The 23065-nt window shown below is 48.1% G+C and overlaps 2 protein-coding genes across 2 annotated transcripts in view; one reads left to right on the forward strand and one right to left on the reverse strand.

The window, feature by feature from the left end:
• LOC144670407 (pyruvate carboxylase, mitochondrial-like) overlaps positions 1-23065 on the reverse strand; it is a 1036891-nt gene that overhangs the window by 500132 nt on the left and 513694 nt on the right. The window lies entirely within an intron of this gene.
• On the forward strand, positions 8582-22374 carry LOC144670473 (leucine-rich repeat and fibronectin type-III domain-containing protein 2-like). The gene is made up of 2 exons (XM_078532969.1): positions 8582-9963; positions 20967-22374. Exons 1-2 carry the CDS (start codon positions 8582-8584, stop codon positions 21835-21837), a joined length of 2253 nt encoding a protein of 750 aa, XP_078389095.1. The 3' UTR covers positions 21838-22374.

Here is a 23065-nt window from a genome sequence, read left to right on the forward strand (position 1 = left end):
TGACCCTCTGACAGTGCAACACTCCCTCAGTCATGACCCTCGATAGTGCAGTGCTCGCTCAGTACTGACCCTCGACAGTGCAGTTCTCCCTCAGTACTGACCCTCGACAGTGCAGAGCTCCCTCAGTACTGACCCTCGACAGTGCAGTGCTCCCTCAGTACTGACTCTGACAGTGCAGCACCCCCTCAGTCATGACCATCAACAGTGCAGCACTCCCTCAGCACACCAAGTCTTAGGTGGTCTGATGAATGGAAAATTTCAGTGAAGTCAGCGATGAGTTCTCATTAAACTGTGTTTGTGCCAATAGCTATACCCTGAAGGTGTTGTTGCCTTGCTTTAGATGGGTGAGTTATCGACCATGTAGCTCACTCCCAGCCATTCTGGCAAGTCCCCAGGCTTGTTACAATTCAATCCATAATTAGTAATGACCAGCCACGGACTGTGCTGATGCTTCACAACTTGTTACCCACATCCAAAGTAAAGCAAACCACTTGGGATTGATTATTATCTATACAGTTGAACTTTGGAGTATTTAATACAGATTTGTCATGCTTAAGTATGACTTTGAGTTAAGTCTGAGTGTTGGATTAGTCAGTGCGCTGTGGGGGTCGAGCATATCTATCTGCTCCACATGTAGTTTTGTAAGTCAGGAAATTGGGAAGATGGGTGAATTAGCCAAGTGGTTGAATGCAGCCATGGTTGGTGAGACAGCATAGCATTGGTGTAATCCAACAGCATGCTAGTGGCTGGTCAAGGGGGACCAGCAGGGGTTACAGCAGTCAAAGTTTGTGGTCCCCATCAAGGAAGGGGCTCTTCTAAGATCCCGGTAACAGTCCAGGTGCCACAATAGGGGAGAGGGATTTCTACGCCGTTCAGTCACGTGGCCTGGTCAGGGTTGGCAAGAGGCCTGAGAACATCAGAACAGGAGGAGGCCATTCAGCCCCTTGAGCCTGCACAACCATTCGGTTTGATCATGGCCGCCCTGTACCTCAACACGATGCAAACCTCCTGCCTCGGTCCCATAACCCTTAATACCCTCATTCAACAAAAATCGGTCTGTCTCATTTTTTGGGATTTTTATTTGACCCTCAGCCTCAACAGTCCTTTTGGGAGAGAGTTCCAGATTTCCACTCCCCCTTTGTGTGAAGAAGTGCTTCCTGACATCACCACCTGAACTAATTCTAAGGTTCTGGCCCCCTTGTTCTGGACACCTCCCTCCCCCACCACCCCAACTAGAGGAAGTAGTTTCTCTCTATTGAATTGTTTAATCATCTCATAAACACCTCGATTAGATCACTCTTCAGTCGTCCACACCCGACAGCCTTGCAACTTAAACCTTCCTTGCTCCATTCCTTTGAACTGCCGAGATTTCTGCTTCTGTTGGGTTCTGGACAGACTATATCGGGGAACATCGAAGAGCAAGGAAATCCCCAAAACGAATAAGTTTCTTAAATCGGGTTTTATTATTTAAAAAATATATATATCAAGGTTAGAATTTACAGAATAAACCGTTTCTATCCATCATCTTATCCCAGATCAACAGCCGACCCATCTTCTGTGCTCCTTGTAATGATGAGGCTAACGTTTCGACATGAATTGAGAAGTTAATATTTAATACAGGGCACTGCAAAGGAAATCAGTTGCGTTCTGCTGGCTCGCTTATCCTCCGAGCGCTGTGTGTGGGAATTAAGGAGCAGCGCCTTCAGTCAGTCAGTCAGACTGACCTAGGGAGCAGCAATCTGCCTGACCATTTGCAGCGCCCCGATTTGCCCCCTGGCATCTCCAGCAGATTGCGTCTCAGCAGCCTCCCCCCTCCCAAAGCGCTCTTGCTGCCCCTAACCCAGCAGCAAACAGTGCACCCTGCTGCAGATCAAGGTGGAAGCCTCTCCTTTTGCACAACACATTAAGATCGGTGCTGCAGACTGCGAGTGCAACTTCTTTTCCTTCCTTATCAAGTAGGAAATCAGCCTAGACAGCTACCGTACATACTCCAGTCATGGTCAACCTCGTGTAGAAGTCGACCCCTGACTTTTGCACCCGCCCACCACCCCCCCCAACCCCTCCCCTCCCCTCCCAAGTCACTGTCTGTGAAACAGGAGAGCCCAGGAGTTCAGCACCATGGACAGCGACTGCTGGGCAGTTCTCAAGAACCGGCCTGGATTACAGCTCCCTCCAAGGTATTCCTCCTGTGTCAGTCTTGCCTCAGCGCCTGGTCTTAAAACCTTGACTTTTTCCCACCAGTCTTGTCCCCGGTGCTTTACCACAAATAAAGTCTTTTCTGACACCTCGGCCAAAAGCCCGGTGAGAGGTAAGGAGGTTTATTCAATCGCGGGGGAGGGGGGAAGCACTCAAGGCTGAGTTTGACTTGAGTCTCCAGAGCTGAATGCTTTCTCCCGAGTGTGGGAGGAGGAGGGGGAATGGGATAAGCCTTGGCTGCGATCCACCACCCCCCCTCCCAGCAACCCTCCGCCCCCACCTAAGGAGAATTAAAGCACCATTGTGCTGCCTCAAATCAGCACAGACCAAGGACTGAATGTGGGGGACTGGTGGGTCAATGTGTCTCAGCTCTTCCCCCCCCCCCCCAATAAAGAGAGAGAGAGGGGGGGTCTTTTACAGCCTCAGGAAGTCCCAAAGTGTTTTACAGCCATTTACGTACTGGTCACTGTTCTAATGTGCAAAATGAAGCTGCCAATTTGCACACAGTCAGGTCCCACAAACAGCAATGTGATCATCTGCTTCAGTGATGCTGATTGAAGGACAAATATTGGCCCCAGAACACCAAAGAGGACTCCTGCACCTGCTCTTCTTCCAAAACTGGCCTTGGGATCTTTTACATCCGCCTAAGAGGACAGACAGGCCTTGGTTTATCTTTTCATCCAAAAGATGACACTTCCGGCAGTGCAGGATGCTCCCAGTATTGACCCTCCGACAGGGCAGCGCTTCCTCAGTACTGAACCTCTGACAGTGCAGCACTCCCTCAGTACTGACCCTCCGACAGGGCAGCGCTTCCTCAGTACTGAACCTCTGACAGTGCAGCACTCCCTCAGTACTGACCCTCCGACAGTGCAGCACTCCCTCAGTACTGACCCTCCGACAGTGCGGCATTCGCTTAGTACTGACTCTCCGACAGTGCAGCACTCCCTCAGTACTGGCCTTCTGACAGTGCAGCACTCCCTCATTGACATTGGGGGGTTTGGCCTGGATTAGCGGCTCAAGTCTCCGGACTGGGGGCTCGAACCCACGACTTTCTGCCTCTGACATGAGAGAGAGAGATCAACTGAGCCACAGGTGACACAAAGGGAATAAGCCACTGAGGAAACCCTTCCCAACATTTCTGGACAAAACCAGTGAGCATTTGGATTGAGGTGGGAATAGGGAGTTGTGTAGTTGTTTGGAGGACAGGCAGGGATAGAGCAGAGTGGCTCCTGCTTGATGGCATGGGCTGTGTCTATGTAAGATCTATGTCCATTCTCGCCGACACAAAGCACAGACTGGGGTTGTGATTAAATGAAATGGGCGTGAGTGAATTAGCTGCCAAATTAGGTCCTGCATCACTGGCGTCAATCGCACAGAAAATAAAATCGGACACGATGTAAAATTGGTTCTAGTTCACACTTAACTGTTAATGACCAGTTTACATTCCATTGTGCCAAGAGGTTTTGGCTATTAATCTGACTGGGAGTCCAACTTTTGTTGTTGAGGGAAGACATGGGCAGACACAAGATTGAATAGCTGGCCTCTATGCCAATGATCTGGTTGTTATGCAACTGTGTTCGAACATTTAACAGCAAATAGGTTTACAAGGTATTTACATCAGAGAAACAGGCCATTTGGCCCAAGCTATTCACATATCCTTCTATTCCTTTCTCCCTCATATGTTTATCCAGCTTCCCCTTCAATGTATCTATACTAGTCACCTCAACCACTCCCTCTGGTAGGGAGTTCCACTTTTTCACCACTCTGTGGCTAAAGCAGTTTCTCCGGAATTCCCGATTGGATTTACTTGTGACCATCTTATTCTTATGATCCTTAGTTCTGGATTTCTCACAAAAAGACATTGGCGGGGAGAAGGGAATGAGGTGGAAGTTACCTGATGTCTTTCTCCTCAGCAAGTGGCCCATTCAGCAGTAGAGTCGCTCCTGGGAGCTTCTCCAGCACTAATTACAATCCTCTGAGATGCCTGCTCATCTCCAATTTTGATCGCTCCACCATTTGCGGCCGTGCCTTCAGTTGCCTGGGCCCTAAGCTCTGGGCTTCCCTCCCTAAAGCTCTCCGTGTCTCTCTGTCTCTCTCTCTCTCCTCCTTTAAGACGCTCCTTAAGACCGAGCTTTTTGGTGACCTGGCATCATGTCTCCTTTTGCGGCTCGGTGTCATACTTGGGTGGGTAACGCTCCTGTGAAGCGCACTTGGATGTTTTACTACATTGAAGGCGCTATATAAATGCAAGGTATTGTTGTTGGCTGCAGAACCGTTAAATTCACCAACTTGTCTGGGGAAACTCCCCCTCCCTCTGCCACCTCCGTGATTAAAAATAAAATATTTTAAGAAGTGAGGTAAAGAGGGCAATGAGCAAAGCGAAGCTGAGAAACAGCTGCTACAACATACAACTGAAATAAGCTGAAACCAGAGTGTGATCCAATGAATTTGTCACTGTTCCTCAATCACTGAATGCAGTAATTAAGACATGTACACCTCCTCCAGTCAAATAGTCAAGACATTTGTCAAAAGGAGAAGGCGGTGGCGTAGTGGCATTGTCACTGGACTGGTACGCTAGAGACCCAGGGTAATACTTCAAATCTGGGTTCAACCTGGGTTCAAATCCCACCATGGCAGATGGTGAAATTTGAATTCAATTTAAAAAAAATTTGGAATTAAAAGTCTAATGATGAAACCAGTAAAAAAAACCCATCTGGTTCACTAAATCTGCCATCCTTACCTAGTCTGGCCTACACGTGACTCCAAACCCACAGCAATGTGGTTGACTCTTTAAAAAATTAGGGGTGGGCTGGCCTAGCTAGTGACGCCCACGCCCCGTGAACGAATATATATAAAAAAAAACACCTTGCTTCCTTGGTTGTGCAGCATCCTTCCACTTGGTCTTAGCCTCCCCTCCTACACTTCTTGCTAATATCTCACTTAGAAAGATCCCAAATCCAGTCTGAAGTTGATATCTGAGTCCAGCAGAGGCAGCGTGAGGTGTGAGAACTTCCAGTGGCCTCAGTGGAAGTTGGTCAGAAGGCTAACGGGTGGGTAGTGGGACCTGTGTCGTTGGAAACAGGCTGGTAATCGGTTACCCAGCCTCCAGGCCATGTGTCTGCCTTCAGCGGGAGGGCGGGTGGAAGGACTAGCAAGACAGAAAGCAGCAGAGGCAGGAAAGGAAGGCAGCTTCTCCTCAACTTAACGAAAGCTGCCGCAGAAACCTGACGTTTTATAAAGCGGTAAACGCATCAGGGCTAATTTTGACTTAACTCGCCCTCGGAAGGGAAGGCCATTCAGCCCCTCAAGCATGCTCTGCCGCTCAATGAGATCGTGGCTGATCCACGACCTAACTCCATCCGCCCGCCTTTGCCCCATATCCCTTACTGCCTTCGGCTCACAAAAACGTGTCCGTTGTAAAATTAACAATTGAGCATCAGCTGCTGTTTCCGGAAGAGTGTCTCAGGCTGGAGATCCACGGGATCGAGTGGAACCACTGCTCTCGCCTCCACCCCATCACACCTCACCCCCAGCCATCCCGAACCAGAGAAACAATGTTGGAGTAATTCACTGAGCTGCTTGCTGTATTTGTTACAAAATTTTAAAATATAAAGCTAGATGATTCTTAACTGCTAAATTTATGCAAGGCAAAATTATACTTCTGAGCAATATTGGAGTGGTCATGGTTGAAGATATCAGTCAGAAGAGACATTTTGGCACACTCAATTTAAGTGGTTTATTGATGCAGCTGCTGGTAGACTGTTTCACAGTGTATTTCAACAATCTTGCTTGATACACACTATTCAATCCTATCCTATTTGTGTCCCTGTGGGACAGCATTGCACACTTCCAATCGCTCTGAGGAACCAACCTTAAACTCTTGCTTTTTGTTTCGGCCCTCCTAACCGGTTGTTAATCAATTTAGCTACCCTCCCCCTCGCTCCGTACCCTTTAACCTCTCCCGTGTATTACCTTCTCCAAAGGCAATCTGATATTCCATGTAATCCACATCCACCTCATTTCCTCTAACCTGCATATCGGTCAGCTTGTCAGCAGTTCAATCCATTGGCCCGCTACATCTGTACTGACTTCTTGTAAAGCAGTCCATTCTCACTCCAACACATAGGTGAACGATACTAGAAGGAACATCAATTCGATTTTTTTTTAAAATGTGTTCTCAGGCCGTGAGGTTCCCCCTGACAAGGCCACGTTTGTTATTTCTTTCTTCATTCACAGGTTGTGAGCACCACCGGCTGGGCCAGCATTCGTTGCCCACCCCTAATTGCCCTTGAGAAGGTGGTGGTGAGCGGCCTTCTTAACGACCGAGCGGCTTTCCAGGCATTTCAGAGGGCCGTTAAGACCGAAGCACGTTGCTGTGGGTCTGAAGTTCCATACAGGTCAGACCGGGCAACGATGGCAGATTTCCCTCCCTCAAGGACGCGAGTGAACCAGATGGGTTTTCAACTATAATTTGGTCGTCTCCTGGTCACTATTACTGATACTAACCTTTTAATCCAGATCTAGTTAAGTAACTGAATTTTAATTCCTCTGCTGCTGTGGTGGGGTTTGAACTCGTATCTCTAGATCATTAGCTCAGGCCTCTAGATTATTCGCCCAGGAACATAAACAGTATGCTGCAGTTCCTGGTTATCCTCTGTGCTTCCAATGGTTAACAGGGGATTTGAAGTAGGAGATTCCTTATAAATTGGTCTCTGAATGAACTGTTTACATATAATTACATACACTGTACAGCACAGTAATAGTTAGTTTGACCTAACTGATCCATACTGGTGTTTATGTTCCACACACGCTTCCTCTTACCCTACTTCACCTTCACTCCATCAGCATAATCTTCTATTCCTTTCTCTCTCATCTGTTCATCTAGCCTTCCCTAGGATGCATTAGTTTACAACTGACTGGCTTGCCGGGCAGAGAGAACCAGGTAGTGTGGGGGTGGAGTTACTTGTGGGATGGACCTAGCAGAGATGGGCATGTTCTTTGGGGGAAGTGTGGTTCACATGGACCATCACAGGAGCAACCTAAGAGCACAGGCGGCTAAGAGAAGATTTGATGGAGGTGTTCAAGATCATGAAGGGTTTAGATAGAGTCGATCAGGAGAAACTGATTCCAGTGGTCGAAGGGTCGATAACCAAAGGGCACCGATTTAATCTGATTTACAAAAGAACCAGTGGCGACATGAGGAAAATCGTTCTTGAGCAACAAGTGGTTAGGATTTGGAAGGCGCTGACGATAAGGGCAGTGAGAACAGATTCAACTGTAACTTTCAAAAGCGATGTGTGCTTGAAGAGGAAAAAGAAAACTGTAGGGATACGGGGAAAGAGCAGAGGGCAGTGGGACTAATTGGATAGAGCTGGCTCAGACGCAATGTGTTGAATTGCCTCCTTCTGTGCTGCAGCATCCCAAGTGCCAATTCACGAGAGCCTTTCTGGAACACACTGCAGAACGTGAACAACTGCACACCCTCATGTGTAACAACACCGTGCATTTATATGGCACCTTGAATGTAGTAAAACATCCCAAGATGCTTTGCAGGAGTGTTATCAAGCAACATTTCTGTCACTGTGAGGGGTTTGGACAGAACAGATAGGGAGACACTGTTCCCATTGGTGGAAGGGTCAAGAACGATCCTTCATTCCTGGTTATCCCCTCTGCTTTCCTGGTAAACAGGAGATTTTTAAGTGGGAGCATAATGTGGGAAAATGTGATGCTGCCTATGTCAGCGGGAAGAATAAAAAATTTAGCATGTAGGTACAGCAAGAAATTAGGAAGGCAGATGGAAAAAAAATGAAGCAGGCTCGAGGGGCCGAATGGCCTAATACCGCTCCTAATTTGTACGTTCGTATTAAAACAAGAGGGTACGGGTTTAAGGTGATTGCCAAAAAAAGCCAATAACCTTTTCATGCAGCGAGTGGTTAGGATCAGGAATGCACTGCCTGAGAGTGTGGAGGTGGGTTCAATCGAGGCAGTGAAGGGGGGGGTGGGAATTGGATTATTTGCAGGGCTTTGGGGGGATGGCCAGGAAGTGGCCCTCAGTAAATTGCTCTGAGAGCTGGCACAGGCACGATGGGCTGAATGGCCTTCTGTGCTGTGACAATTCTTTTGATTCTGTAATTTTGTGAAAATTAGAGAGTGAGGCACATGAAGATATATTGGGACAGGTGACCAAGAGCCTGGTCACAGAGGTGGGCTTTAAGGAGCACTCAGAGGAGGAGTGATGGAATGGGCGCAGCATGTAAGAGGATTTATTGGTCAGCTATTGATCAGCCTGTTGGAGACTGCATGCATACACCTGACCATATTGCTTCCTTCCACGCAGATCTAACTTGAGTGTTCATTGCCTGCAGGTCTCTCCAACGGATCTACAATGGAAAGGCTCCTCTTTGGGTTGCTGTTGGTAGGGAGCATAGCAGCTTTAGCCGAGGCTTGCCCGTTCCACTGCACCTGTCAAAACCTCTCTGAATCGCTCAGTACACTTTGTGCCAACAAGGGGCTCCTATTCATCCCGGTAAACATTGACCGCAGGACAGTGGAGCTGAGGCTGGCTGACAACTTCATTCGGGTTGTGGAGCAACAGGACTTCCTCAACATGTCTGGCCTGGTGGACCTCACGCTGTCCAGGAATACAATCAGTTTCATCCAGCCCTTTGCTTTCGCAGATCTGGAGAGCTTGCGATCATTGCACTTGGACAGTAACCGCTTGACTGCAATTCAAGACGACAACCTGAGTGGGATGATTAATCTTCAGCACCTGATCATTAACAACAACCAGCTCATCAGCATCGTGGAAACGGCCTTTGATGATTTTTTGCTCACCTTGGAGGACCTCGATCTTTCTTTCAACAATCTGCAGAAGGTTCCCTGGGAGGCCATCCAGAATATGGTCAACTTGCACATGCTGAACCTGGATCACAACCTCATTGACTATATCATGGCTGGGACATTCGCGGAGCTCTTCAAGCTGGCGAGGTTGGACATGACGTCCAACAGACTGCAGACGCTGCCTCCAGACTCGCTGTTTGCCCGCTCGCAGACTGGAGTTATAAGTCCCACCCCTTACACCTCCACCATCACATTGAACTTTGGAGGGAACCCTCTCCACTGTAACTGTGAGCTGTTATGGCTACGACGCCTGGTGCGGGAGGACGACATGGAGACCTGTGCGACCCCCTCCCACCTCGCTGGCAAGTATTTCTGGTACATCCCGGAGGAGGAGTTTATTTGCGAGCCCCCGCTGATTACCCGGCACACCCACAAAGTCTGGATCCTCGAGGGTCAGAGGGCGACGCTGAAATGCAGGGCCATAGGTGACCCGGAGCCCATCATTCACTGGGTGTCGCCCGAGGATAAAATCATATCGAACTCGTCCAGGATGACCTCTTACAGAAATGGCACCCTGGACATCCTCGTGACCACGGTGAGAGACGACGGCTCCTACACCTGCTTCGCCACCAATGCAGCCGGGGAGTCGACGGCCCTGGCCGACCTGAAAATCATCCCGCTGCCCCACCGCGGCAACGGCACCATCCGCGTCCTGCACCGGGATCCGGGCTCCTCGGACATCACCACGTCCAATAAGCCCGTGACCAACGGGACGGAGGGCAGACGGGGGCAGGAGAAGATGGTCACGGTGGTCGACGTGACTGCCACGACTGCACTGGTCCGATGGTCCGCCGCCAAGTCCCTGTACGGAGTGTGGATGTACCAGATCCAGTACAACTCCTCTGTGGACGAGACACTTGTGTACAGGTAAGCCCAGCTGCATCCTGCCAGCAGTCACTTCTGTGTCTCCATAGCAGAACCGTCAAGGCCATCTATACAGTGCAGTGCAAAGACTGCACCACGTCACCAGGGGATGATACACTGAGGGGCTGAGGCCGCATCAGGAACCCAAGTCCCAACAGTTATTGTTCTTGAGTCTTGCTGAAAAAAAGAAACTTTGTCAAAGATTTTTATCTTGCATTCATCAGGAGCATTGCAAGAGTACCAATGCATGGGTTGTTGACGTTGGTATTCTTGCGATTGTCCTGTTGAGTGCAAGATGAAGAGCTTTGACAAAATGTCTTTTTTCAGCAATATTCAAGCTCTGTACTACCCGACGACTAGTTATTGTTCTCTCAACCCAGAGATGTATGACATCCCTGGAACCTGTGCTTTCCTCTACATTACACTCGTAAATCAATGTGGAACAGGCTTAAAGGACTGAATAGCTTCATCCTGTCCCTATAACCTCCCTTGCTGCTGCGCACAAGAAATAAAGACCAAGTGTAGCCTTCAGATGAGGAGTGTTAAGAGGGCATAAAACAGTTGGACTTTGCAGAATCAGAATTTTAATGGCACAGAGGGAGGCCATGTGGCCCATCGTGTCTACACTGGCTCTCCAAATGAGCATTATGACCTGGTGCCATTTGATCCACACAATTATGATTTAGTCTCCATTTCAAAGATGTGCAATCAGTCCTTTTTCTTTATTCTTTCACAGGATGTGGGCATCGCTGGCAAGGCCAGCATTTATCGCTCATCCCTAATTGCCCCTTGAGAAGGTGGTGGTGAGCTGCCTTCTTGAGCCGCTGCAAAACCTGTGGTGTAGGTACACCCACAGTGCTGTTAGGGAGGGAGTTGCAGGGTTTTGACCCATTGACAGTGAAGGAACGGCCGATACAGTTCCAAGTCAGGATGGTGTGGGGCTTGGAGGGGAACTTCGAGGTGGTGGTGTTCCCATGTGTCTGCTGCCCTTGACCTTCTAGGTGGTAGAGGTCAATGGGTTTGGAAGGTGCTGTCCAAGGAGCCTTGGTGAGTTGCTGCAGTGCATCTTGTAGATGGTACGCACTGCTGCCAGTGTGTGTCAGTGGTGCAGAGAGTGAATGTTTAAGTTGGTGGATGGGATTCAACCAAGCAGGGTGCTTTGTCTTATGTGACGTTAAGCTTCTTGAGTGTTGTTGGAGCTGCACTCATCCAAGCAAGTGGGGAGCATTCCATTGCACTCCTGACTTGTGCCTTGTAAATGATGGACAGGTTTTGGGGAGTCAGGATTTGAGTTATTCTCCACAGAATTTACAGGCTCAGACCTGCTCTTGTAGCTACAGTATTTATATGGCAGGTCCAGTTCAGTTTGTGGTCAATAGGAACACCCAGAATGTTGAAAGTGAGGGTTTCAGTGATGGTCATGGATATTTCCATTGTCAGTTTCCATGTCCACAGTTACACAAGCACTGCTGCTAGCGAGAGAGTGTAATTACAGCTTGTCAAGTTTGGAAGGTTAATGTTTATTCCAAATGTAGTTGTATGGATCAATAATGGGAAAGTTAAGGGAAAGAGCAGATAGATGCAAGCTTTGGTCCTATTTAACTTTGAGCTGATCCCATCCTCTCCGTCATTATCTCCTTCCACCTCCACAACATCATCCTGCCTCAGCTCATTTGCTGCTGAAACCCTCATCAATGTATTTGATATCTCGAGAATTGACTGTCCCAATGCACTCCTGGCCAGCCTCCCATCTTCATAAGCATGAGGTCATCCGAAACTCTGCTGTCTGTATCCTAAAGTGCACTAACTCCACTTTGCCTATCTATGCTTGCTGATCTACATTGGCTCCCGGTTCAGCAAGGTCTCAATTTTAAAACTTGCATCATCCATTTCAGGTCCATCATGGCCTCGTTCCCCTCCCTATCTCTGTAATGCCCCGCAGTTCTACGACCCTCCCGAACTTTTGCGCTCCTCAAATTCTGGCCTTTTGAGCAGCCTAACTTTAATCGCTCCACCATTGGTAGCTGTATCTTCTGTTGCCTAGGCCTTTAGCTCTGGAATTCCCTCCCTCACACCTCTCTATCTCTCACTCTCTCTCCTCCTTTAAGATGCTCCTTAAAACCTACGTCTTTGACCAAGCTTTTGTTCATCTGCCCTAATGTATCTCGCTGTCCTATTTTGTCTGATAGCAAGCCTTTGAAGCCGAGTTGGAACACTTTGTTATGTTAAAGCTGTTAGATAAATATAAGGGGTTGTTGTGAGTCCTACCATGCAGAGTTAGGATTGCTAATTCTTGGTGGACATATTATGGCGGCTTCACCACCTGCTGCATCTGACTGCCCCCCACTGCCACCATATCGCACCGCTGGCTGCCTGACATTTCCATCCCATCAGGGCCCTGCCCATCCCACAGCCAATCAGAAAGTGAACTGAGTCTCACTATCCAGCTGGTTGACTCTTGACTGTCAGTTAGACAGCCCCATGACCATAAATATTTTCGAGCATCGCTGAAAAAAAAGAGAACATGCTGTCAAAGATTTTGATCTCACACTCATCAGGACAGATTCGCAAGAATACCAAATCTCAAAGGGAACAACAATTTGGTATTCTTGTGAAAAAAGTTGCCCCAACCCCACCTTTTAAGTTCCTTTGAACACTTTTGTAGATCACTTATAAAAATATATGTATACAAATAATCACCTGATGGTACAGAACTTGAGTACTGCTAAGAAAAGGGACAAGCCGTCAAAGCTTTTCGTCTTGCACTCATCAGGACAGATCTGCAAGAATACCCAAATTGCTGTTCCCTTTGAGATTTGGCATTCTTGCAAATCTGTCCTGATGAGTGCAAGACGAAAAGCTTTGACAGCATGTCTCTTTTCTCAGCAATACTCAAGTTCTGTACCAGCAAGCGACTATTTGAATACATATATTTTTATAAGGTATCTAGAAGAGTGTTCAGAGGAATTTAAAAGGTGGGGGGAGGGTGGGAGCATTTTTTTAAAAAAATATTCCCATGATTTTTCTCCTGGGCCTGTGTCCTGGAGATTAACTGTCAATTCTTGGAAACTCCAAGGCAACCCTCGATGGTTGGAAAGTCCGTGACAGGAGGCAGTGTCATGTGACACAGTGGCAGGCAGCCCTTCTGAAGGTTGTAAATTACCTTGGCATTGTTCTCAGTTTGTAGCGTCACGAATTGTTAATCCTCTGTCCTCAACTCAACTCTGTACCGAGGACGAACAGTCACACTTTGAGTCTGCAGACGGGGCCTGCGTACAAAGCATTGCCCAATCCTCTGTACCCCTGAAATTGTGCAGCATAGGTTTTGTGCGCAGTTTGTGCCTTTATGGTTGATAGGTAAAAATGGCTTCTCTTTCTTGGCCTTGACCTTCTCAATCCTTTTCTCTGCACGCGCCTGCTGCTGTATACATGGAACAGAATCGCTATGGCAACAAGCACGGCAGCAAAAAGTTACGAATACCATACAGTATTTCATGTTTGTTAGCCCCCTCACAGCAGCGGATTTTTAAAAAAAAAATTATGATTCGCTCTATTGGTGTGGGCGTCGCTGGCAAGTTAGAGAATTCCTGCCTTTTATTTTCCAATCCTCGTTGCCCTGATCATTAAATTTCATTGGTGTGGGACTGGAGTCATGCAGGGGAACAGACTGGATAAGGACAGCAGATTTTCCTTTTTTTTAAAAGGCAGAGAGACTTTCATTTCTAAAGCGCTTTCATGTTTTCAGCATGTCCCAGTGCACTTCAGGGCCACTGAAGCACTCTTGAAGTGTCGTCGGCATTGTAATGTATGAAATGCAGCAGCCGTTTTGTGCATGGCAAGCTCCCACAAATAACCAATGAGATTATGACCAGGGAATTCGTTTTACTTATGTTAGATCAGGTATAATTGCTGGGACTAGCTCCTGGCCATTGTCCTAGCAGGAGAGTTTGGATATAAACTAGCCCTATATTCCCTAGAGTTTAGCAGATTGAAAGGTAATCTCATTGAAGCATATAAAATTTCTAAGGGACTTAAGGTGTTTCTCCCAGGCTGGGGGATCGAGAACACAGGCTTAGAGTCTCAGGGTAAGGGGGGGCGGCCATTTTGACTGCAGTAAGGAGAGATTTCTTCAGTGAGATATCTTTGGAATTCTCTAACCCAGAGATCTGCGGATGCTGAATATATCCCAGATGGAGAGATAGATTTTTGGATACTAAGGGAATCACAGGATATGGGGGAAAGCGGAGTTGAGGTAGAAAATCAGCCATTATATCATTGACTGGCAGAGCGGATTCAAGGTGGTGAATGACCTACTCCTATTTCCTTATCTTCTTATAAATTCTGGCCAGGAGCTCTGAGGAGAACCCTCCTGCTCCTCTTTGAAATAACGTCATAGCGTGTTTTACATCAATGTACGAGCGCAGACAGGGCCTGCTTAGTTCAACCTTTTAGCACCTCAGATAGCGGAACATTCCTTCACCATTGCACTGGAGAGTCAGACTGGATTATGAGCTCAAGTCTCTGGGGAGATTACTGAACCAGTTGGGTTTTTTTTTAACTACAATCCCTCTTATTTTCGGATTTTTTAAAATTGAATTCAAAATCGCAGAACTCCCACAGTGGGATTTGAACTGGCAAGCTCTGGATTATTAGTTCAAGCCCCTGGATCATTCAACCAGCAACGTAACCACTACTTGCTGCTGGGCTGCTCTCAATTACGCCAGTGAGATTATAAGACAAAACATTACAGCATCTTTTATATGTCGTAAAGTAACTTAGAGCATTGTTAAACACATTACAAACCTCCAGTGCTATTTCAGATATTGTATTCTAAGAACTCTGGCCCTCGTGTTAATTTTAGATTTAAATCTTTTTTTTAGCTTAATCGGAACTGAAGTGTGAAATTCCGTGTATTTAGAAATGCGCGCTGATCCCGAGCATTCAGCCAAGTTCAAGTCATTACCAATGGCACCAACATCTGTTTGGATATCTAGTGTGCCGACGTCTTTTCACTGCTGAGAGGTTTTTGAATGGTTTAATCAACTGGGCACTGGGATGTGAAAAATCAGATTCCATTCTTCAAACCAAACTTGATTGGGTAAATACTGCTGTAGTTTTCTGAAAAGATATTTTTGGGGGTACAGTGATGGGCTTATTACTTTAAGTGCACTTTGACTAAACAGGAGGGGGGAGTTAGTGGGGGTATTCCTGGGCTATTGCTGTGAGTATATTTATGGGGGAAATTATTAAGGGGTGTTGCTGGGGTAATTTCTGAGGGTTTTTATGGGCTGCATTTCTGGAGAAGTATTATCTCTGGGGGTTATTTCTGGAGGGCATGTCTTGGTGGGTATTTCTGGGGTTACCTCTGGAGGATATTTCCGGGCAGCACTTCTAGGAGCTATTTCTGGGGGTATTTCTAGAGGGTATTTCCAGGGGTGTTTCTGGATGGGTATTCACAAGGTGGCGGGGGGGCGGGGAGGTTATTTCTGCAGGGTGTTTCTTGATGCATAATTTTGGGGGTATTTTTCGAGGTTATTTCTTGATGGGTATTTCTAGAAGGTATTTCTTGATGCACATATTTGGGGGGTATTTCTGGGGCGTATTTCTGGAAGTTTGGGGGGGCATTTTTTACAGAATATTTCTGAAGGGTATTTCTTGATGAGTATTTTTGGGGGCTATTTCTGGAGGGGTATTTCTAAAGGTAACTTTGGAGGGCTTTCTTTTACAGGGTATTACTGGGGGGTATTTCTGCAAGGGTATTTATGGAGGTATTTTGGGGGACATTTTTTGGAGAGTATTACTGAGGGGTATTTCTGGGGGTTATTTCTGGAGGCGATTCTGGAGGGCATTTTTTGGAGAGTATTACTGAGGGGTATTTCTGGGGGCTTATTTCTGGAGGTAATTCTGGAGGGCATTTTTTGGAGAGTATTACTGAGGGGTATTTCTCGGGGTTGATTTCTGGGTGGATGTTACTGTGGGGGAGCATTACTGGGGCGTGAGTGGATGATATTCCATGACCCTGGTGAGATTCCTTTCAGAAACTCAGTGTAACAATCACTGTGAATGCCGTCCCTCTGAATATGCTTCTGATCGTATTACTGGTGAAAGAAAATTTAACAACTGACTAAACAGATTTTGCACCTTTGGCTCATTTGCTGCACGGCCACTCTATCGAGCACAGTCAAGTGAGCTGTGGTTCGGTGGCCTCATGGCTACATGTTGGCATTAGTCCAAGTTCAAATCCCACCAGGGGGGTTTGTAAAATTGAACTTGCTAAATCTGGTCATCTCTGGGTTTGCACCAGATAAAATGGTCAAAGAAGCTGTCAAATTGTCATAATGTCCCCCACTGGTTCGATGATGCCCTTCAGCCCCTTATCTAGTTTGTGGGGGCAACTGACTCCAATCCCACATTGTGTGTGTGTGTGTTTGACTGCATGTGCTCGGGGCGAGCAGAGCTGGGCAACCTCTTGGGAGGATCTGCTGATGAATGAAGTAAGGTTGGGGGAGGCTTCTGGGGGGCACACGCGCTGACGAGGATCAGATGGACTGAACGGCTTGTTTCTGTGCTGTAAACTTAGTGTAATTTTATGTAATAAAAACATTGCTCACATCCTGAGAACCAGAACAGTGGCTGCAGTCACTGACTAACCAGTCAGCATTAGTCACTAACACTGTGCTCTTTTAGAGCCCTGACAGCCCAATTGTATAGATCAATCAATCCAAAACATATTAATATTTTACACTGAAAATCTGGCAGATGGAGTATAATGTGGGAAAATGTGAAGTTGTTCATTTTGGTAGGAAGGATAAAAAAGCAGAGTATTACGTAAACAGAGTACGGCAACAGAATTCCGAGGTGCAGAGGGATCTAGGTGTTCTAGCGCATGAGTCACGAAAAGTTAGTATAGGTAGAGCATGTAATCAAGGAGGCTAATGGAATGTTATATGTTATTACGAGAGGAATTGAACATAGGAGTGAGGATGTTATGCTTCAGTTATACAGGGCATTGGTGAGACCACACATCGAATACTGTGTGCAGTTTTGGTCTCCTTATTTAAAGAGGATGTAAATGCGTTGGAGGCGGTTCAGAGGAGGTGTGTACTTGGTTGATACCTGGAATGAGCAGGTGGTCTTATGAGAACAGGTTGGACAGGCTGGGCTTGTTTCCACTGGAGCTGAGAAGAGTGAGGGGTGACTTGATTGAAGTACATAAGATCCTGAACAGTCGTGACAAGGTGGATGCGGAAAGGATGTTTCCTCTGGTGGGGACACTGTTCTAATGTTAGGGGGTTGCCTTTTTAGGACAGAGATGAGGAGAAATGTCTTCTTTCAGAGGCTTGTGCGATTTTGGAACTCTCTGCCTCAGAAGGCAGTGGAGGTGGGGGTCATTGAATATTTTTAAGGCAGGGGTAGATGGATTCCCTTGCCGAACAAGAATCTAAGTTGGCGGCAATTGGAAATGTGGAATTCGAAACACAAACAGATCGGCCATGATCTTATTGAATGACAGAGCAGGCTCAAGGGGCCGAATGGCCTACTTCTGCCCCTGTTTCGTATGTTCGTATTGAGGCACACTCCCCGTCTAAGTTTTCCATTATAGGTTCCTAGCTACACCTGCAAAATGGAAACGGTCGCTGTTAACAGATCTGTTGCGGTCTGACTGAATGGAGGGTTAGGTGCCAGATGGGCCTGCTCCTGTTCCTGGGTTTCCTAAACCTGCCTGGGCGGTGATTACACCCTCCCTACCCGTGAGAAGAATAAACCTTTGTATAGTGCCCTTCACGACCTGTAGTCACTGTCATAAGATGGTAAACACTTCCAGGCACAGCAAGGTCCCAGAAACAAGTTAAATAAATGGCCGGTGAATCTGTTTTAGATGAAGGTGACGCAGAGCTAAGTATTGGTCAGAACACTCGTTACTTAAATGTGGAGGATACATAAAAGGGCCGGATATGATTTTAAGAAGTGAGACTTTCGGATCAGTGTAGCTGATTATATCATCCCGTTGCCCTCTAACCTACGCCTGGCCTTAACTCTCGATGTATAACCGCATGGGGGAGCAACCACTGGTCTAAAATAGTTTGCCCTGTAGCATGAAGACATGCTTTTTCAATTCTGCATTTTGGAGGTAGTTTCCACTGGGTGACTCTGCATTTTCTGCAGCCGTGAGACATAGAATCGGAGAGCGTATCAGGATATGGTTTGAGCCCAACTTTGCACAGCCTCTCCCTACTCGAGTTACAGAAGAAGAACTGGACGGTGTGTCAGTCCCCTCACTGCCTGACAGCAGCCTGAGTGCGGGGAGCTGGCCTCCACGGGGAAGCTGCCTAAACTCAGCACGTGGGAGGAAACCTTGTACTAAAAAGGCAACAATGATGGCCAGGAGAACAGTGCATTTAAGTTATAACGCTTCATAATTTTCCCTTGCACAATACCATCTCGATAGGCGGAATGACACAGCTCAAGAGGCCATCTGGCCAATCGTGAGCGTGGAAGACCTATCTAATCAGTTCCACTCCCCGGCTCTTTCCCCATAGCCCCGAAAATTTCTCCTTCAAGTCTTTATCCAATTTCCCCGTTGAAAATTCCTATTGAATCTGCCTTTTCAGGCAGCGCATTCCAGATCACGACAACTCGCTGTGTAAAAAGAAACTAATCCCCCCCCTGCTCTGGTTCTTTGGCTGACCATCTTCATCTGGTTACCCACACTCCTGCCACTGGAACAAGTTTCTCCTTATTTACTCTGTCAAAACTCTTCATAATTTTGAACACCTCGGTTAAATCTCCCCTTAACCGTATCTGCTCTAAGAGGAACAATCCCAGCTTCTCCAGTCTCTCCATATTAACTGAAGTCCCCATATCCCTGGTCCCATTCCAGTAAATCTCCTCCGCACTGTCTCCAAAGCCTTGCCATCCTTCCTAAAGTGTTTGCAGTCCTAGAGTTACAGACTCCAGACCATTCTCGGATACCAGACCGGGAAAACTCTCTGTTCACTCCCTCCACAAGTGCACGCACACACACACTTTCCAAACCCTAGTAATTTTTAATTGAGCAAGTGGCTGTGGGGGGGAAGAGATACAATATACTTGCAGCCTCTAATGTCGTCTTACCTGAAGCTGCTGACAGTGTGTGAAGCAGACGTATAGAATAATCCAGCCTCAACACATCACCTGGTGATAGCGGCTTCAGAGATGGCCAACGGCAAGGTGCAAACTGTGAGACCGCCCGCTGCCTGGTCCAGCATACTGATGCAGTAAAAAGTGAATTTAGACCTCTGCTCCCAAAGCTTTATTGAGGGGAGGTTTGGGAGGAGGGTGCGGCGGGGGGGGGGTTCTCACGTTGGTGTCTGGCACAAGAACGCAAACACAAAAACTAGAAGCAGAAGTAAGCCATTCGACCCCTTGAGCCTGCTCTGCATTTCAATAAGATCAAGGCTGATCTGATTGTGGCCTTAACTCCACTTTCCTGCCTGTATCCATAACCCTCAACTCCCTGGTCGATCAAAAATCTGTCTAACTCAGTTATTCAATGACCCAGCCTCCACTGCTCGCTGGGGAAGGGAATTCCAGAGACTACTGATCCTCTGAGAGAAAAAATTCTCCTCATCTTAGTCTTAAATGGGAGACCCCTAATTCTGAAACCGTGTCCCTTGATTCTAGACTCCCTCACAAAGGGAAACATCCTCTTAGCACTCACCACAATCTTATACGTTTCAATAAAATCACCTCTCATTCTTTTAAACTCCGATGGGTGTAGGCCCAACTTGCTCAACCTTTCCTCATAAGATAACCCCTTTATCCCAGGGACCAGCTGAGTGAGCCTTCTCTGAATTGCTTCGAATGCAATTATATTCTTTCTTAAGTGAGGAGGCCACCACTACACACAGTACTCCAACTGCGATCTCACTAAGGCCCTGCTGATAGACTAATCAATAGATCGATCACTGTGATCAGTCAGCAACACTATTATCATTATATCATGTGACAACCAGGATGGTAAAAGGCAAATTAGCTGAACCTTGGTCTTACTTCATCCAGCCTTTCCTTAATACACAGAACAGGAGGAGATCATTCATCCTCTTGAGCTTGTGCTGCCACTCAATTAAATCGAGGCTGTGTCTTAACTCCATTTACCCCCCACCCCCTTCTCTCCCTTGCTTCCGTAACCCTTAATATCCTCAGTTCACAAAAATCTATTGACTTTGGTTTTGAAACTTTCAATTGATGGCTGTTTGCGGGAGAGAGTTCCAGGTTCCCATTCCCTTTTGTGTGAAGAAGTGCTTCTTGACATCACCCCTGAATGGCCCAGCTTGAATCTTAAGGGCGGGATTTTACGGTCCTGCCGAAGTCAGTGGGCGTTTGGCTCGCCGCATTTAACGGCCCTGCCCCTGCTGTGACGGAGCCGTAAGATCCCGCCCACAGACTCTTCTCCCTTGTCCTGCACGTCCCCCCACCCCCTGGCCCACAGGAAATAGCATCGACCCTGTCAAATCGCTTTAAACCTGAATCAGATCACCGCATAGTCTTTTAAACTCGAGGGAGTCAAGTTTGTGCATGATTTAACCCTCTGAGCCCGGGGATTATTCTGGCAATCCTGGGCTGCACCCCCTTCCAAGGGCTAATATATCCTTCCTGAGGTGCAGTGTCCAGAACTGAACACAGTGGGGTCAGACCAGGGCTATAAACTGCAACATAACTTCCAGCTCTCTGGATTCCAAGAAGGACAAAGGTTTCAGGCACGAGTTGTGGTTGTTTAAACTTGATTCTGCCAACGTGTAAAGACGCAGGATCGTACATCTTTACAGTCCTGTTTATGTGTAAATGGAGCCTCAGTCTACCTCAATATGCCACACCTTTGGGCAGCTGGACAGAGGCTGGAGCAGGTCTTTCAGATGATTTTCTTTCCAGTTCTAGTGTGTGAGGCTGAAGTTGCAGGACTAAAGTGTAAGCACCGGGTGGGTTTTGATCAGTCGATCTCTTATGTCTTTCTTCGACCCTTTCAGGATTATCCCGTCGACCAGCAAAGCTTTTATCCTGAAGAACCTCATCTCGGGTGTGGATTATGACCTGTGCATCCTGGCGATTTACGGGGACACCGTGACGCAGCTGGCAGCCACCAAGGTCGTCGGGTGCGCCCAGTTTGGCACCACGGAGGAGTACCCGCACTGCCACCTGCTGCACGCCCATTTCCTGGGCGGCACGCTGACTGTGATCGTGGGTGGGATCATTGTCGTCACCTTGCTGGTCTTCACTGTGGTCATGATGGTCAAGTACAAGATCTGTGGCAGTGCCCAGTCTCCCAAGGTCAGTGACGTGTATTCGCAGACCAATGGGAGCCAGCCGGTTGCCAACGGGATGCTGTCGCGCAGGAGGGTGATGGTACTTCACTCCACGGGGCAGCCGACCGACAAGGCGGTACCGCCTCCCCCTCCTCCGTCGGCCTCGGCTCCTCCGCCGCACTCAGCGCCTCACAACCGGGCAAAGCCGCCGAGAAGGAAGTTCCGGTCCAGGCAGAGGGGCGAAGCAGAAGGGGGCGAGCGCGCAGCCGCCGGCAGCGAAAGGGGCCAGGCCAAGCGAGGCCCGGGGCCGAGGGCTGGTGCCCCGGGGTCGGAGGAGACACCCACCTCGGCCAGCCCGGGCTCCGGCCAGCTCTGCCCGACGGCGGCCATGTCCAGAGCCAAACGCAGCTGCTCTTTCGATATGGGTGACATTGCCGCCACCACTTGCTACAGTTATGCCAAGCGCTTCAGCGTCATCTGGACTAAGCGCAGCCAGTCTGTCCACGGGATGCTGCTGCAGTACGCCGAGACTGAGGTGACGGGCAAGAAAGGGGCCTTCTACGGCTCCGAGGAACTGGAAGAGAGCATTGTCTAAACCGAGAATCATTTCAAGAAGAAAAAAAAGGGGGAATGCCAACTGGGAGAAGAAAAAAAAAAACCCCATCCTGTAAAGTGCCACGAGAAAAGAGAGCGGAGAGGGGGAAGTGCAGTGATTGAGCGCCAACCCCCCCTACCCCTGCCCACCGTACCCTCTCAGGTTGGCATCATCACATTCCTGGCCTACTCGGAGGCATTGATGGGGAGGGTTTGCCGCCTGTGTCAGGAACTCTTGCGGGTCAGTCCTCATGTTACCAGAATCAGCAACATTCCAGCGTCAAGACTTTGGGGGGCACCGCTCACTGGGCTGTGAGGACGGTAGGTTTTCGGACAGTAACCGGGCACGGGGTACCAAATGCAGTCTAACCCAAGAGGCCGGCGGCAGCTTTAAATCTCTTGTACTTTCCTTACCAAGCAAGCTCGGTTTGCTGGCCCAGAAACAACAGATGGACTGTGTCTGGGGCGACGGAGTGTCCAACTCCTCACTGTAATGTCAAACCTGTTAATACACACTGGAAACAATGGTTCCGGAAATGATATGACACTGTCTTTATTCTTTGAATGTTGATTCTGATGTGTTGTTTTCATATTAATCTCACCAATTTGGTTTTATTCATTTGCCAAAAGTTACCTATGTACAAGTTAATTGGAAATAACACCGACACAGACATAAATATAATACAGATATATAAATACATTCATCAGTCTGAAACATATTCAATTCCACTGGGACAGACGAACGCTTGTCGGGAATTGTGTTGGAATCGCTCAGGATGCAAGAAAATGCTGGGCTGGCAAAAAATGTCAAGCCTGCCCCACACTCATGATAGCTGGAGCATGGTGACTCCCAAGCATTTCCAACCCTCGCCCTCACCCACGGGTGAGGCAAAAAAAAAAGACACAGGGAAAATAAAAACACTGGGACCATTAAGGGAAAACATAACCCGGAAAATTCCTCTCGGACCTTTACAGCCGATCGAAACCAGTGCAGGAGATTGGGCAGACCAAGGGCAGAGTTTTGAGATCGGCGCGTTGCCGTGGTCGGCAGGTCTGGGAGCGGCCGGGAAACCAGGTCGCCGCCCGCGTTCGGCCCCCCCGCCCCCGCCCGCGATTTCACGCTGGCCAGCCTGTTAACGGGAAAGGTATGCTGAAACGCTCAGCGCTGCCGGGGTGGGGGCAGGAGGAGGGCGAGCGCCGAAGTCAGCGCAGGCGCACGGGGGGGGGGG

This window comes from Cetorhinus maximus, chromosome 31, assembly GCF_964194155.1.
Source record: "Cetorhinus maximus chromosome 31, sCetMax3.hap1.1, whole genome shotgun sequence".
In the NCBI taxonomy this organism is placed as follows: domain Eukaryota; kingdom Metazoa; phylum Chordata; class Chondrichthyes; order Lamniformes; family Cetorhinidae; genus Cetorhinus; species Cetorhinus maximus.

What these genes read in the sequence shown, in the direction of transcription:
- LOC144670473 (XM_078532969.1), top strand. Translation starts at nt 8,582, where the DNA reads ATGGAAAGGCTCCTCTTTGGGTTGCTGTTGGTAGGGAGCATAGCAGCT. An exon ending in GACGAGACACTTGTGTACAG is followed by an intron (nt 9,964 to 20,966) that starts GTAAGCCCAGCT and finishes CGACCCTTTCAG; the next exon opens with GATTATCCCGTCGACCAGCA.